The sequence below is a fragment of the Protopterus annectens genome, chromosome 6.part0, assembly GCF_019279795.1.
Source record: "Protopterus annectens isolate FY-2018-M chromosome 6.part0, PAN1.0, whole genome shotgun sequence".
NCBI lineage: Eukaryota > Metazoa > Chordata > Ceratodontiformes > Protopteridae > Protopterus > Protopterus annectens.
Window position 1 is genome coordinate 186,483,214 of NC_056737.1, and position 14,790 is coordinate 186,498,003.

The following is a 14,790-nucleotide window of genomic DNA, read 5'->3' on the forward strand; positions in this document are numbered from 1 at the left end:
TTGATGCACAGAATTAAGCTTAGAGCAGATAACTTGTGCAATGCCACACAACAGGTTTTGGACCCGATCTTAACTTCATAGGCAATTTTTACTGTCTAGGCATTTGCTGCTGTGGTATAGGACACAACTGCTGTTGCTCAGTTGGCAGCCCTGTGCAACTTGCATGATGTATAGTAGAGAAAAAAAAAGCTTAAAAAGCTGACTCCTATACCCTCTAGCCAACAACCACACTGATTTGGGAAGCACACCAAGAAGCTGAGAGAGACCAGGTAAACAGTTTCTGCCAAAAAATGGATGATCAGGGTGGGTTTGGCATAACTATTAAAGGTCTTTACCTCATAGACAAAGTTACAGGGTTTGATTCGGACCTCAGGATATTAGCTAGGCCTAGTATTCACCTATGAACCTAATATTTTTTCTTGTAAAAGCAGCTCTCAAGTGCAGATTAAACATACTACTAAGTCACTGGCTAATTCACCCTTCTGATAGGTGATAAAGAGCAAACAAAACTAGAAAAGCCAACACAGAGGAATTAGTATTTTTTGCCACAAAGTAAAATAAATGATCAAACAGTAGTGATCATTGTATAAAGCAAGTGTGATAAAGCCATTATTATCCACTAACAGACTACAACAGCAAATACAAAAAACTCAACATGGGCTATGTCATTCACCCCAGACTTTGAAGAAAAAAAAATTATTATCTTGGTTCTACATAGAACAGAACAGAAGACTGCTCTATACATAAAGAGTCCAGTCCCCACATTCAAGGTTTTCAAGGTTTGGAGCTATATTATGAATTTTAAAAGTTTACAAAATACTGCTCCTTTATGAATCCAGGCTTATGGTGTCATAATATTTTTTCCTATAAAGCATTTTACCATGTACAGGATGATGCCACATACATCTGGGTTCATACACATGCAGCACAGTGCAGGATGAATCTATGTGAAAATATACAGCATTCCTGGACAAAAACCTTCCCTAGTCCTAACATGAATAAAAACAAATCTTTCTTCCTTTGTTTTCTTCACTTATGCAGACAGTCTCCCCCCCCTCCCAAACTCCTTTTCAAATTTACCATCACCATCCAGACAAGGTACTCCCACAGATGGACTATGATGGGGAATCAGTTCATAGCTGCTTAGGCTCGGACTGAAGCACGCCTCATAGCAAATGTGCTTATTTTTATAATTTTTCAGTCTATAGTAGTAAGAAAACAAATTAATTGTAGATAAGACACAGCCTCCAATTCAAACAGAATCCACTTAAAACGCCAGATTTCCTAGCCTAAGGACAAAGACTATCCAGATCCCTTTATAGCATATAGTGATAGAGAAGAGAAGAGATACAACCCTGTACCACACAAATCTATACTAGTAAACAATAGACTAGCAAATTGTCTATGGGAAATATCTACCCCCAGTTTCCATCAGCCAGTACTATTAGGAGCCATATAAAGAAAGCTTGCAACTTATCCTGTCACACATTGACTTTCTATGTGCATGGTTGCTGCATGAAATGCACATTGGTAGAGCAGTGGCCCCAGGTTACATTTCTTACTCTTTATGAAGGGAATGTAAAGCACCCCAGGAAAACACTACACAGTTTGCAGTGCTTAAGATAGAAATACAAGAACAATAGCATGGGCAAATAGTGGGGAGGTGGTTGGTGCCAAACTGACATGCAAAAAGCCCACATCATTTCTGGTTAGAAGTGGGGAGGTGGTTGGTGCCAAACTGACATGCAAAAACCCCACATCATTTCTGGGTAGAAGTGGGGAATTTAATGAGGCGCTCACATTCCATTGCAACTACAGGGTTTATTTTTGTGTACCACAGAAGAGAGCTCAGTACCTCCTCCTATATTCAAGCACCATATTCTGGGTGACAGAACAGCACAATTCACCATGCATTGTGGTTTATTTTACAATCTCTTTGCACCAAGTGATGTCCCAGTTCCCGATGTCAATTCCTCGATCCATTTATACAGTTGTATGCTTAGCTCAGCAATTCTCTCCTTAAGGAGAAGAAAATGTTTTTTTGCTTTCAAATCTTACATTATAATACTAAAGCCCTAAAATCAGCCTCTTAAAAATAGGCATTATCACATGACTTTGCTCTTGTGGGGAAACTCTTGTGGGGAAAGAAAAACTTGTTTTTGCTTCCTCTTCATGAACAAATCACCTCTACAGAGCACTCTACAGATTAATGATCCAAATGCATCTGAAACCTATAACAGACAGAATGGCTTGGTGACAGGCTCCAGTATTGTCACTAACCACAATGCGAAGTTACTGAGCCCTTCTGATGATGATTTTTAGGCAAAGAATGCAGAGTTACATACAGGGCCGAATTACAAGACTCGTTCTCAGTGACCACTTATAGAGAACAGGTGTTGTGCAATCTGGTGTAAGCATGCTTACAGATAGTGTAAGAGACTTACTTTGATGCAAGATCTGAAAGCAAGTCTTTCAGAAGCGAGCAGACTTACAACTGAGAGCACCTCTTTTGGAATCTGTCCCAGAGTGTTCCGAGGTCGCACTAGTGTTTTCTACAGTGGAATGATAACTTTAGTCATTATTCTAGTTATAGTACCATGTTCATTTCTGATTGAAATAGGTACAAAGACTCCTGTAAGTAAGTACATCCAGCCTTCAATCCGGGTACTTTACTAGCATAATATTTGAAAACTGATTCTGCAAAACTCTTCCCACTTCTAGTAAGATTGAGAGATGCTACTTGAAATAAGAGTACAATTGCAAAAATAGTACTCAAGCAAGTTGAAATGGAGAGAAAATAGCAATGGAAGGAGGCAAATTTGTCAACGTTAGAGGCAATACAAGAGAAAAAAAAATACAAATAAGAAATATTTAAGCAGCAGGTTAGTAGAGAGTATAGAGGAGATGGGAGGAGTCAGTAAAGACAAAAAGCGAAGGAGAAAGAGAAAGTGTAATAGCAGAACAGAACAAGGAAGAGGATGATCAGAGAAAGAGAGAGAAAAAAGATAAGTAAAAGTGTAGGTTAAAAATAAGTACAAGTAAGAGTAGAGCGAGTAAGATGGCATTAACCAGGAGAAGAACATGGAGAGCCAATTAGTGCAGAGAAGTCTTTTAGGAGCATTTTGAATTGTGGCCAGTTGGGACTGGATAACTTGAAAGCTTTGCTGTTTGTTTTGTTAAATAAATCATTTTCAAAAGACGTTTTGGGCTCCTAGCTACTGCAAACAACGAATTGCCGCAGCTTGCTTTAAGGTTCAGTATGAAAATGTTGCTGAAGGAAGTATTACAAGGAAAGGTAAGAAGCACTACATAATTGATAGGTACTTAATTTTACATAATGGTAAATTCAATAAATAAAGGAAATGGCATGGTTGCTTGAGTGTAGACCAAGTCTCTTCTTTCACAGCTGTACAAAACCTGCATCCTTCTGTTTTCCAGCCATAAGAAGATTAGTAGACAGGGTAAACACACTAAAGTGGCAAAGTGATACTTGTCTGCAACCAGATATATCGCTCCGATTTCTCTCAACTGCCTGCACTCTGGTTGGATTAATGAGGCTATGTACATCATAAACCATGCAGTTTTTAGATGTCTATACTTTATGAGAATGGCAGCAGATGCCTGCACTCTGGTTGGATTAATGAGGCTATGTACATCATAAACCATGCAGTTTTTAGGTGTCTATACTTTGTGGGAATGGTAGCAGATGCCTGCTGTGTGCTGCACTATGTGCCAAATTGTAAAGAGTTTCAAGATCATACATTGCAGTGGTGCTTTGAGCTCATAATGTTCTAATTAAGCAGAAGGGAGTAGAAAATCTGCTGCAGAATGGTACACAGGTACTGAACTGCTAGCATAAGGCACAGAAGGTGAGGGTTGTTTCCAGCAGCTTTAGGTGAAAGACCCCTTTAACACTCCATCTTGGATCACCACAGAAGTCAATTAAGGAAGTCAGAGGTTTTAAAATTTGAGTCAGCAATGTTAGTATAGTCTCAGTGCCAAGTTACAAATAATGGGGTGACAATATGGATTTTTTTCTTGTAAAGCCATCAATAACCATTGATCAGAATACAGTAATACATCAGTACCAACAAAAATTAATTAATAGAACAAGAAAGCTACACATCCTTAAACTGAAAACATTTATAACAAATATTGATCTTTAGGATTCATATAACAAGAACATATACCAAACCTTAGTTTGGTCTCCTACTGTACAATATAACCTATCACTTACTACTATTGATGTCACGCTAGACGTAAACTCTAGCATGCATCTACCTTGCTTACAAAGCATAGGAATATAGTCCCCAGAAGAGCAAGTCAGAGGATTTTTCTAACCAGTTGCAATACAAAGCTTGCACAAAAATAGACACCTGGACTACCATTTTCTTGCGTTGGATACTCCCAACTGTTAAATATTTTATAAGGAATGAAATAACTAGTCCTGTGCAGTGAGAGATACTGTACATTGATCTGCAAACCATACACAATCTAGTTCCTTAAATATTCACACAGCAGAACTAAAAATAATGGACTACATAGCCAAACTTTATGTTAAATGCCTAGATTTGTGGTAAAGCAGTCTAGGCAAGTTGACCACAGGAGAGCAGTAGCCGTCATAGACAAACTTGACAATGTGCAAATAGAGGGATAATGATACAGAAATATAAGGGCCCACAGCTATGCTTTTAAGAGCTGCCTGTCCTAAGTCTGGAAATTATGGAGCAAATGTAACATACTCGTAGCTTTATAGCCTTTGCCAACTCAAAAGGAACCAGGCTAGCCCAACCTAGGTACCCAAGAGTCAAGATGGCTCAATAGAATGGACTCCAGCAAACCAGACAATCATCTGGCACGGTGAAGTTGAAAATATCTTAAAGGCTCTCCCCAATATCAAAATTTGTCTGCAAGGGAAGGAACACTCTAGAACTTCTTTCATGAGAGAAAAATATTTGAGCTCTTTAAGCTCCCAAGCTGGCTAGGGAAGGAAGCATATGCAGCGGAACCCTCTAGAACTTCTTTCATGAGAGAAAAATATTTGAGCTCTTTAAGCTCCCAAGCTGGCTAGAGCAGTTTCAGGTTCCCTATTTACAATGAAGGATGCTTCCAAAAAGGCCAACATGGGGAATGCACAGCCTTCTAAAAGATTTTATAGCAATGGATACATTAACACAGTGTCAGCTTCCAAAAATGCAGAAGGTTGTACATTTGTCCCTTACCTAGCTACCATATATGAAACCTGGTCTTACATAGGCTTCCACCACCCAGGCTACCAAACCAACCCCTCCCCCATAATTAACAACAGAGGCCATGACTCAACTCCCTACTCACCCACCTTGTTAGAACTCGAACGCTATGCAATTATCAAACCTACCAATATTAGGCCAAATGATAAACATTACTACAAACTTCTACTCAAAGCCCTCAAATTCATTACCACTCTGAATCACAGACTAGCCACAGATGGTGATATCCACCTCAACCCTGGCCTTTCCCCTCCACTCAATTCTAATTCCACCCTATCCTCCCCTCCAATTCTCAATCTAAACTCTAGACCCTTTAACTCTCTTCTGACCTGTCATCTAAAGTGTAAACAATAAGATTCACAACCTACATGCCCTTTTAGCTACTTGTTCCCCAGACCTACTATGTCTCACAGAAACCTGGCTTAAACCAAGTATGAAAGACACACAGATAATCCCACCAGGGTATGATATACTAAGAGCAGACCGAATAACTCGTAAAGGTGGCGGTGTAGCCATACTCTACAAAAATACATTACAAATCTCCCTTGCCTCTCCACAACCCCTCCTAACAAACAATGCCAAAATTCTACTTGTAAAACTTCAACCAAACAAACATAAAAGCATAAATATAGCATGTATTTACATCCCATCAGGCAACAATAATAACAAAACCTTAGAGGACTTTCTCCACTGGTTAACTCAAACTCACACCCAGGAATCCATAGTGTTAGGTGACTTCAACATCGATTGGAATTCCTTCTCATCTAGCTCCCCATCTAGCAGCATACATCTACATGGCTTTTCTCAGCTCATATCCACTCCTACCAGACTAGGTAAACCCCAAAACAAAGACAGCATCCTGGACTGGATCCTTACTAATAAAGATCCTGACCAGTACTCAGCAGGTACTCACCCAGAGGACATGAGTGATCACTTACTCACCTATGTTATCAAATTCAAGAAAATCACCCCCCTTCTTACAACCATAAAAAAAAAAAAAAAATCAGGAACAATAATAAATTCAACGCCTCCATTTTTCAAACTAAACTTAAAGCCCACAACTGGACAATACTCAAGTCTCTTCCTCTTGAAGAGGCAGTTATCTACTTCAACACCACCTTCCTCAAGATTCTAGATTCCCATGCTCCAATACGGTCCATTAGAACTAAAACCAAAACTGCACCATGGCTCTCTAAGGAAACAAAATCCAAAATCCTATCTAGAAACAAGATGTGGGTCACATGGCATACCTCTAAAGACCCACACTCCCACCAAACCTTCCGGCAACTTAGAAATGAAACTAAAAGAATGATCTTAAATGCCTCCACCTCCAACACAAACACCTTAATAATCCACAAAAATTCTGGGCAGGCTTAAACAAGCTCCTGCACCCAGGCCAGGCAACCACCCCCACTCCAACAACTTGCAAACAACAGAGCCCTGTAAAATTGCTAACACATTCAATAGTTTCGTCACAGAAACTATACAATCCCTGGCCACACAATTCAAACAACCAACCAGCCCACTCCACTACCCATGCCAGCAGAATACTACAACTACATCACATCATCTATTTACCTTCGATCCAGTACCCATATCCTCTATAACATCTCTTCTTAAAAAACTAAAACCCACTAAGCTAGCAGCTGACCTTCACCCAGCTGAGTTTCTGCAAAAAGCAGCTGAGGCCATTTCCTATCCCATCTCCATAATCATAAACCATACCTTGTCAGAAGCCTTCATCCCCTCCATATGGAAAATGTCCCACATTATTCCTCTCCATAAAGGTGGTAGCTCACTAGAGCTAACCAACTACAGACCTATAGCTATACTCTCACCCCTGGCCAAAATTATGGAAAAGTGTGTCCACAAACAACTGATGGAACACCTCACCAAAAATAAAATTCTAGCCAACTCCCAACATGGCTTCAGGCCAAATCACACTACCACATCAGCCCTACTATCCTTTTCTAATACCATCAATAACTTCCAGAAACAATAATAAACTATCATCTGCTCTTTTCTTAGACCTCTCCAAGGCCTTTGATATGGTGAACCACATTCAACTCCTCCATACATTAAAAAAACTATCACTCAGCAATTCCACGCTGAAATGGTTCCAATCCTACCTGTCCAATAGGCAACAGGCTGTTCTATGGCAGGACAAATTATCCACATGCCTACCTGTTACACTTGGAGTTCCCCAAGGATCTATTCTTGGCCCTCTTCTCTTCACCATCTTTGTTAATGACCTGCCCACAATCACCCCCATGCCACATGCATTCAATATGCAGATGATTCGACTATCATCAGCACTGCCTCCAACCTGGCAGACCTCACTGCTTCAACCCAAGACACCTTCAACCTAATAGAAAAATGGTTCTCAAGTCGTCAAACTAGTTCTCAACCCCAACAAAACAAAACTACTTACTTTCTCACCCACTAACAAGACTCTTCCCCCCACCTTCTCTATTACATCCTCCAATGGAATCACTATATCACCAGAAGCTCACACAAAGCTATTAGGTGTTACCATTGATAACTCCCTTAAATTTGACACCCATTTCAATCTTACCATCAAAACCGTCAATAAAAAGCTTGGCTCTCTCTATAAAGTAAAACACTTTCTCACTCCTCACGCTAAAATTACAATTGCCAGCACACACCTACTATCAACTCTTTTCTATGCCTAGCCCCTCTTTACAAACCTAAACAAGACAACCCTTAACAAACTTGCTTCCTGTTACAATCACATAGCTAGATTTGCCACAAATTCCACCTTTAGAACGCACCACTGCACTAACTTGAAGCAACTAGGGTGGTTAGAGTTTTCTAGCCAACTCCATTTCAACCAACTCAAAATGGCTCACCAGATACTGCATCACCCAGAGAAAACACCAGCTCTGAAAAACATCATTCACCCCTATATTAACCTGCAATCTTTACGCTCCTCCAATAAGATCTTAGCTCAAACTACCAAAGCCAATAATTCTGCTGGGGATTCTCTATTCTCAAACTTTGTAGGTAAAATGTGGAACTCCCTACCGACCATGCTCACCTCAGAACCTTCACTCCTACAATTCAAAAAAAAGCTTAAACCCCATCTCAATACTCTCTGGCAATGTCCCTGTTCCAAACCTGATTAACCACTATCATTTACCCTTCTCTTACCTCACTATCCTTAACCGCTTTTTAACAAGGCGCCTCGCCTTTGTAACTGACCTATGTTTTTTTTTTATATGCTGCTGTTATTTTTTTCCCCAAGATGTGATGTATCTTTATATTGTATTTAGAACTCAACTATCTTCCTTTTTTGCATTAACAATGTTCATATGTCTGTTATGTACCTGGAGCTTTTCTCCCCGGGCCTCCGCTGAAAATGGACATGTATCCAGTCGGACTCTCCCGGTTAACAAATGTAAAATAAAATAAAATAAATCAAAAGATTCTCAGGGGGAGCTAGCATCAATTATTCTAGACACAAATCTAGATTACAAGGGAAGAAATATTTTGTCACTGCTGCTTAGTTTCTCTAAAGTAAAAGTTAAAAGCAGGAGTAACCTACACTTCCTTTAGAAATGTCTAGAGCTATCCAGTGAGTAACACCATCACCCCACCTCCAGCCAAAGTGTTTTAATTAGACTTGATGAAGTTGTGAACAGAGAAAATAATAGAGCTTGGGACAGAAGGACACTCAGGGAAATCAATCTTGCCTTGTAATGTTAGAATGAAAATGTGCCAAATTATGCTTAAAAAAATCAAGATTTGTGGGTTGGGATAGAGCAGAATATCCAAGTATTTAGGGCACGAGTGCATCCATTTGAAAGTTGAATGGAAACCTTAAAAGTATTAACACAGCAGAAATGTCAGGAAAAAAACCTTTGGTCTTAAATAAAGTAACGCTTAAGCTTGAATTTGCAACCAGTGGCTTCTGGAAATGAGGAGTTCCACCTGAAAGACATATTTGAAAAGCATGCAGTTATCAGCAAACATCATGATGTGAACATCATCTTCAAATAAGGCCCCAATACAATGAAGAGGATTGAAGAAAAAAAAATCTAACAAAGGCTCTATTTATCACAAGTAAAAGACAGAAAGGGGGGGGGGTATCTAGGGTTACCAACTTTATGTCACAAATTCTGGACATTTATGTGAAAAGAAAAATGCGTGCAGAATAGAAGTGTGCATTAACCTCCCCTCAAGGGGATCATTGTACAATATTCCTGTGCCCAAACATTCTTGCATTATTCAATGTCAGTGACAGTGTTCCTCAATTCCGAACTGTCCAGAAAAATTCTGGACAGTTGGCAACCCAGGTATCCCTGCCTGGGTACTTCCAATAGTAATGTCCCAGCTAGGTTGCTTCCTATCCCAAATCTGAAGGGTCTCTGAACAGCTCCTGCGAGGAAGGAGGTGGTTGAAAAGGGAGCCCTGGATTGAGAGTCAACTGCTGAATCCATCAGTGAAGTTCCAGCTTGAGACATGAAGAACTAAGAAATATAGGAGATGAGAATGCTGATGCCAAAACAACTTTAGAATCACTGAAGTTCTCTCATTTGGAGCTTGGCATGTCAGAAGCCACAAACCCAAAGCTCTCAGAAATTCAGTGGCTGTTATTGAAGCCAGAATAGAGCTTTAGCTATATTTGCACAACTGTTTTATTGTAACAGTTTCACTGTATCCATCTTCAGTTTTGTAAATTTTCTTGCTTACTTGTACAGTGGAGCTTTTCTTCCCGGGCATCCACTGAAAAAGGGCTTTTGCTCAGATGGACTATCCTGGTTAACAAATGTCAAATAAATAAATGCAAGTTATGGCCTTGGGAGGAGGCAGGGATTCCAGCATTGGAACACACTGGACCCTGCATCCCAAAAAGACATGATCCTGTGAAGGAGTCAGAAAGGACTTTTTGAAATTTAGTGAACCCCAGGCTTTGCAGAAGGGGAAATGGCAAAATAAAGATTTTGCAACAATATCTCTGGAGAGGCTGTCTGAAAGCAGGAGGTTATCCAAGCAAAAAAAGTGTGCAGAATAGAAGTGTGCATTAACCTCCCCTCAAGGGAGGAGCAAGGCATTTGGTGAATACCCTTGGGACAGTAGAAAGGCCAGAAGACAGAGCTGAAAGAACTGAAAATGCCAGGAAGCAACAGAGAAACTGGATGAATAGGAGCAGTAGAGAGAAAGTCTGAAGGACAATATCCAGAAAGAAAAGACCTTTAGAAAGGCATTAAGATGAGAGGTCCAGAAAAGGTATCCAAGTGCCCTCTTTCATAGGAACCAAAAACATTCTGGAGTAGAACCCCTTCCCCCTTTGGGAAACTGGAACTTACTGAATAGTTCTCCCGAGTCAAAAGGTCCTGAAGCACTCCTGGAAAGAAGGCCAACTGCTCCTGAGGGGGTTGAGAAATGCCCATGAAAGAGGGAAGAGATTTCCAGACCATGGAATACCCCAGGTAGATAATGGACAGAACTAAGGAATCCTGAGTAATCTTTAACCAAACAGGAAAAGATAGGGAAAGATTAAGAGAAAGAGGAATGTGGCTAAGAGGAACAGGATAGTCAGCACCTGGTTGGTCAGGAAAAGGAGACCTCTGTATCATAATAGTCTGGGTAACTTTAGCAGAAAGGGCCCACTTTCCACCTTTTTTTTACCCTTGGGGGAGGGCGAGACTGCCTACAAACAAAGGCCGGCTTATTTCTCTGAAATTTAAGCACAAGAGAAACAAAAACATATTAAGCTCCTGTAAAGTCTGCCGTTATCCTGAAGGGACTTCAACTAATCAGCAGCAGCTTCATCAAACAAGTGTTTGTTGATTAGGGGAGATCCATCAATTTAGCCTTAATATCATCACACAAAGATTAAAGCCAAAGGCAGGAATATCTCATCACAGAAACAAAGGCAGCAGCTCTAGAAGAATCATCTCCTGCAGCATAACTACACTTCACAGAATGGTGAGCCACCTGGGAAGAAGTCTGAGAAAGAAGAACTCTTCCCTTCAGAGTCAGGGAGACCAGAAATTACCTAGCAGGCCTGAGAAAGAAGAGCCAAAATACATCTGGACATATGGGTCTGATAATTGACAGCCCTAAAAGGCAAGGTAGCAAGGGTACAAGTGTTCTTTAGCCTTTCAATAGTTCTACTGCCTTTATCAGAAGGCAGTAACTTAGATGGCTTGTCAGATGCCACAACCACAGAGGGTCAGCAGGAAGACACCTATAGATAAATTTGCAGTCTCCAGGCACAGTATTAAACCTAAAATCAGGTTTATTGGGTGCAGGGGCTGGGAATCTGGAGCCTTAGAAGCAATAGAACAGGCATCCAACAATGTAGCCAAAACAAGAGGAATAGCAGAAAGTCTAGGAGAATCCATTTGCAGAAGCTAATCAATACCTCTTTTGAATTTCAGAAACCCAGGCACAATCCCATTTAAAGAACTCAATCATTCTGGTAATTGTGTCCCCAAAAGACATTTTCTCAAAAGGAGTGTCAGGACTAGTGGACTCTTCTTCAGACCCATAGTCCAAAGGAGAGGGAATCTGAGAAGAATTAGCAAAACAATTCCTCATCTGAATCCACTTACTCTGCATAGGAATCCTGTTCCCTGGGTCTTTTGAGGGGGAGTAGAGGACCAAGGAGAAGCAGGAACAGAAACTCCAGGAGGAGGCTTCAAAGCCATCAGGGCATTAAACAACCCTTGAGTGAAATTCTACTATTCACTCTGCAGGTCCTTAGGAGCCAGAGAAATGTGTTTTTTTTTTTGGTTTGTTTCTGTTTCAAGGGGACTGCTTCTGCTGATCTTTTGGGGATTGTTTCCTTGCACTGGCATTTACCCATTCTGGATGACATGAACCCCACAATCAACAATACAAAAAAAGAGGAAAAAACCCCAGTGGGGCACTTACCTGAAAACAGCTCGGTCAGCCAGCATATGGAGAAGGCATTCAATCGAGAGATGGCATCTGGACTGGCAGAGAGGATGGTACGTGACATTTATGCCCTACACCATACATGGGGAGCAAAACAATCAAAAGGCTTTGGTATACTGGCTGGACATCAGGCTGCCCTTGGCAGGGGATCCATATTGTAATGAATACTGCAACAATGAAATGGAACTATATCTACAGCTCACGCTTTAACCCTCTGTGCCATCTGCCAGTAAAAGCTATAATTTATAAAATGTTACAGGTCACATGCATCAGAAATAATTATGGTATGCATGCCCATACTGTCCAATGGAATATTAATGTGAAGCCAAATTATTCCAATAGTTCCCTAGTTCTCCTCTCACAGTGTACACAAGCCTATATAGACACTATTCTGGATGTATAGCTTATCCCAGTTTTACAAAATATGAATGCACTATCCCTAGCATCTGCTACCATCTTTTCTTGTTGACCAAACAGACAATATTAACTTTTATGTCTGCTGTTTCCCCATTATATAAAGTCACAGCCAATGAAAGATGCTTACTTAGATGCCTGTAAGCAGATATCCCTCATTAACAAAACTGATACTTTATATACTAAATGACCCCCTCAGCTGACCAATCATCAAACATAACTATAGACAGCCTTTAGCAGGCAATGCTCTTTTTAGCAATTCTAATACAGAAACTATCAGAATGAAGGGGGCTACATAATAACCTCTGAAACAAGATGATGTATGCACCACAGGGTAGTTTATGTGACCGTTACCTCTGAAGCCCCCATTAAATTCCCAATTTTCAGAAAAATTACCTATAAAACAGTCATTTTGCCAGGGTCACGTGCATCTGGACAGGAATAATTAGAGACCCCAAAACACATCTTTGGGATTGTTGATATTAAAATTATTCATTTTACATAAACAATTACTCCAACAAACTGATGACCATCAAAATATGACCACTATTGGATTCATTTAGCTGCCTACCTTGGGGATAGTCACTTGTACAGACCAAGAAGATGGTCTTCACTAGCATCATACTTGCTAGCTACTCTGAATCATCAGCATTAGGACACTAATTTGATACCCTTTCCAAAGAAAAGATGCAACTATGGAAGATGGTTTATTAGTTAGGTGTGTGTTGGTTCTGCCCCACAACATCCAAGACAAGGTTAACAAAATCTTATGGGAAACATGAAAAAGCAAATTGTGCTGATCACTACAAGAAGACAGTTTTCTTCAACATTTATCTGCAGAACACTGTTCCACTTGCAATTCAGATATTTAAAAACACAAGAACTATACCTTTTATACTATAAAGTCCTAGTTATCTTTAATGTAATAAGGCAAGCAACAAAACTTAAATCAGTACGCAATACAAACGAAGATGCAAGCAAACAAAAGCTTAGCAATCAAAACTTTATTCCCAGAAATAAACTTTACTTATACATTATATATTTTTAGGAATGAAAAGCCAGGAGCTTTCCAGAACATAGCCAGCTGCCATCCAAGTGTAGACCCCCCCACCCCATCTCAACTCACATTGAATAATGTATGTTCCTGGACAACATGCATTTGTGATACTGAAAAAGAAAAGTTAAAAAAAAAAAAAAATTAACATAGCCAACCAGGCACTCTGAAATAAAGGTAATTTAATAAAATGTATTAACTTAATAAAATATAGTTATGCTAAATTTGGTGGGATTTTTTAAAACTTTAATGAAAATACAAAAAGAATATCAACTGGTGCATTCCTTGCTTTTCATACCACACTTAATATAATGAGCACAAACTCTGGTGCAAATACCTTTTTACTGGGGGTGGAAACTAGTCGCATAAGTATGTATGCAGGGAGGAGTGAACCAAATACAAGGTTTGTTTCATCTGTTTTTAAAAGAAAGCCAACAATCACATACCATCCACTAAGCAAACCGATTTATTCCCTGAAACTAAGGCAGATTACCTACAAAAGATATTAATATGTTAAACTGTCCTTATTAACTGCAGCTTCCAATAGGTAAAGTACATTAGAGGAATAAGGACTCCACCCACCCCAAGAAAAAATTGTAAAAAAAACTATCATAGGAAGTGTGATTTTTTTTTAAGCAAACTACCCATTAAAAGGTTAAGAAATACAAGTGTTACCTGTTAAGCTGTACTGGGGGATCTTTTACAGACCAAATTACATAAAACTCCATCTTCCCCATTCAAATGCTAGTATGTCTTTCCAACAATTTGTTAAAAGAAGAATGCTCACTGCTTCAGGTACTCACAACTCCTCTCCCAGAGTATAAGATGCAAACAATCACCACCTGCAACTAATTGCTGGAGTAGTAGGTGTGTCATATCTAAATATTCATAAGGGTGGTTCTACAGAGGAAGTGTTTGTGTGTCATATCTAAATATTCAGAAGTGTGGTTCTAAGCAGTTAGCATTTGTGTGTCATATCTAAATATTATCAGGATGGCTCTAAACAGTGTTGTGTGTCATATCTAAATATGCATGAGAGTATTTCTACATGGAAAATAAGTGTGTGTGTGTGTGTGTGTGTGTGTGTGTGTGTGTGTGTGTGTGTGTGTGTGTGTGTGTGTGTGTGTGTGTGTGGTATAAATATTC

General features: G+C 39.7%; 1 protein-coding gene across 1 annotated transcript in view; it reads right to left on the reverse strand.

The window, feature by feature from the left end:
- LOC122803798 overlaps nucleotides 1-14,491 on the reverse strand; it is a 287,432-nt gene extending 272,941 nt beyond the window's left edge. Inside the window, exon 1 of the mRNA XM_044073483.1 lies at nucleotides 14,320-14,491. Within this exon, the coding sequence (XP_043929418.1) occupies nucleotides 14,320-14,381 (62 nt within the window). The 5' untranslated portion in view covers nucleotides 14,382-14,491. The remainder of the gene's footprint in view (nucleotides 1-14,319) is intronic.
- Nucleotides 14,492-14,790: the final 299 nt, after the last annotated feature.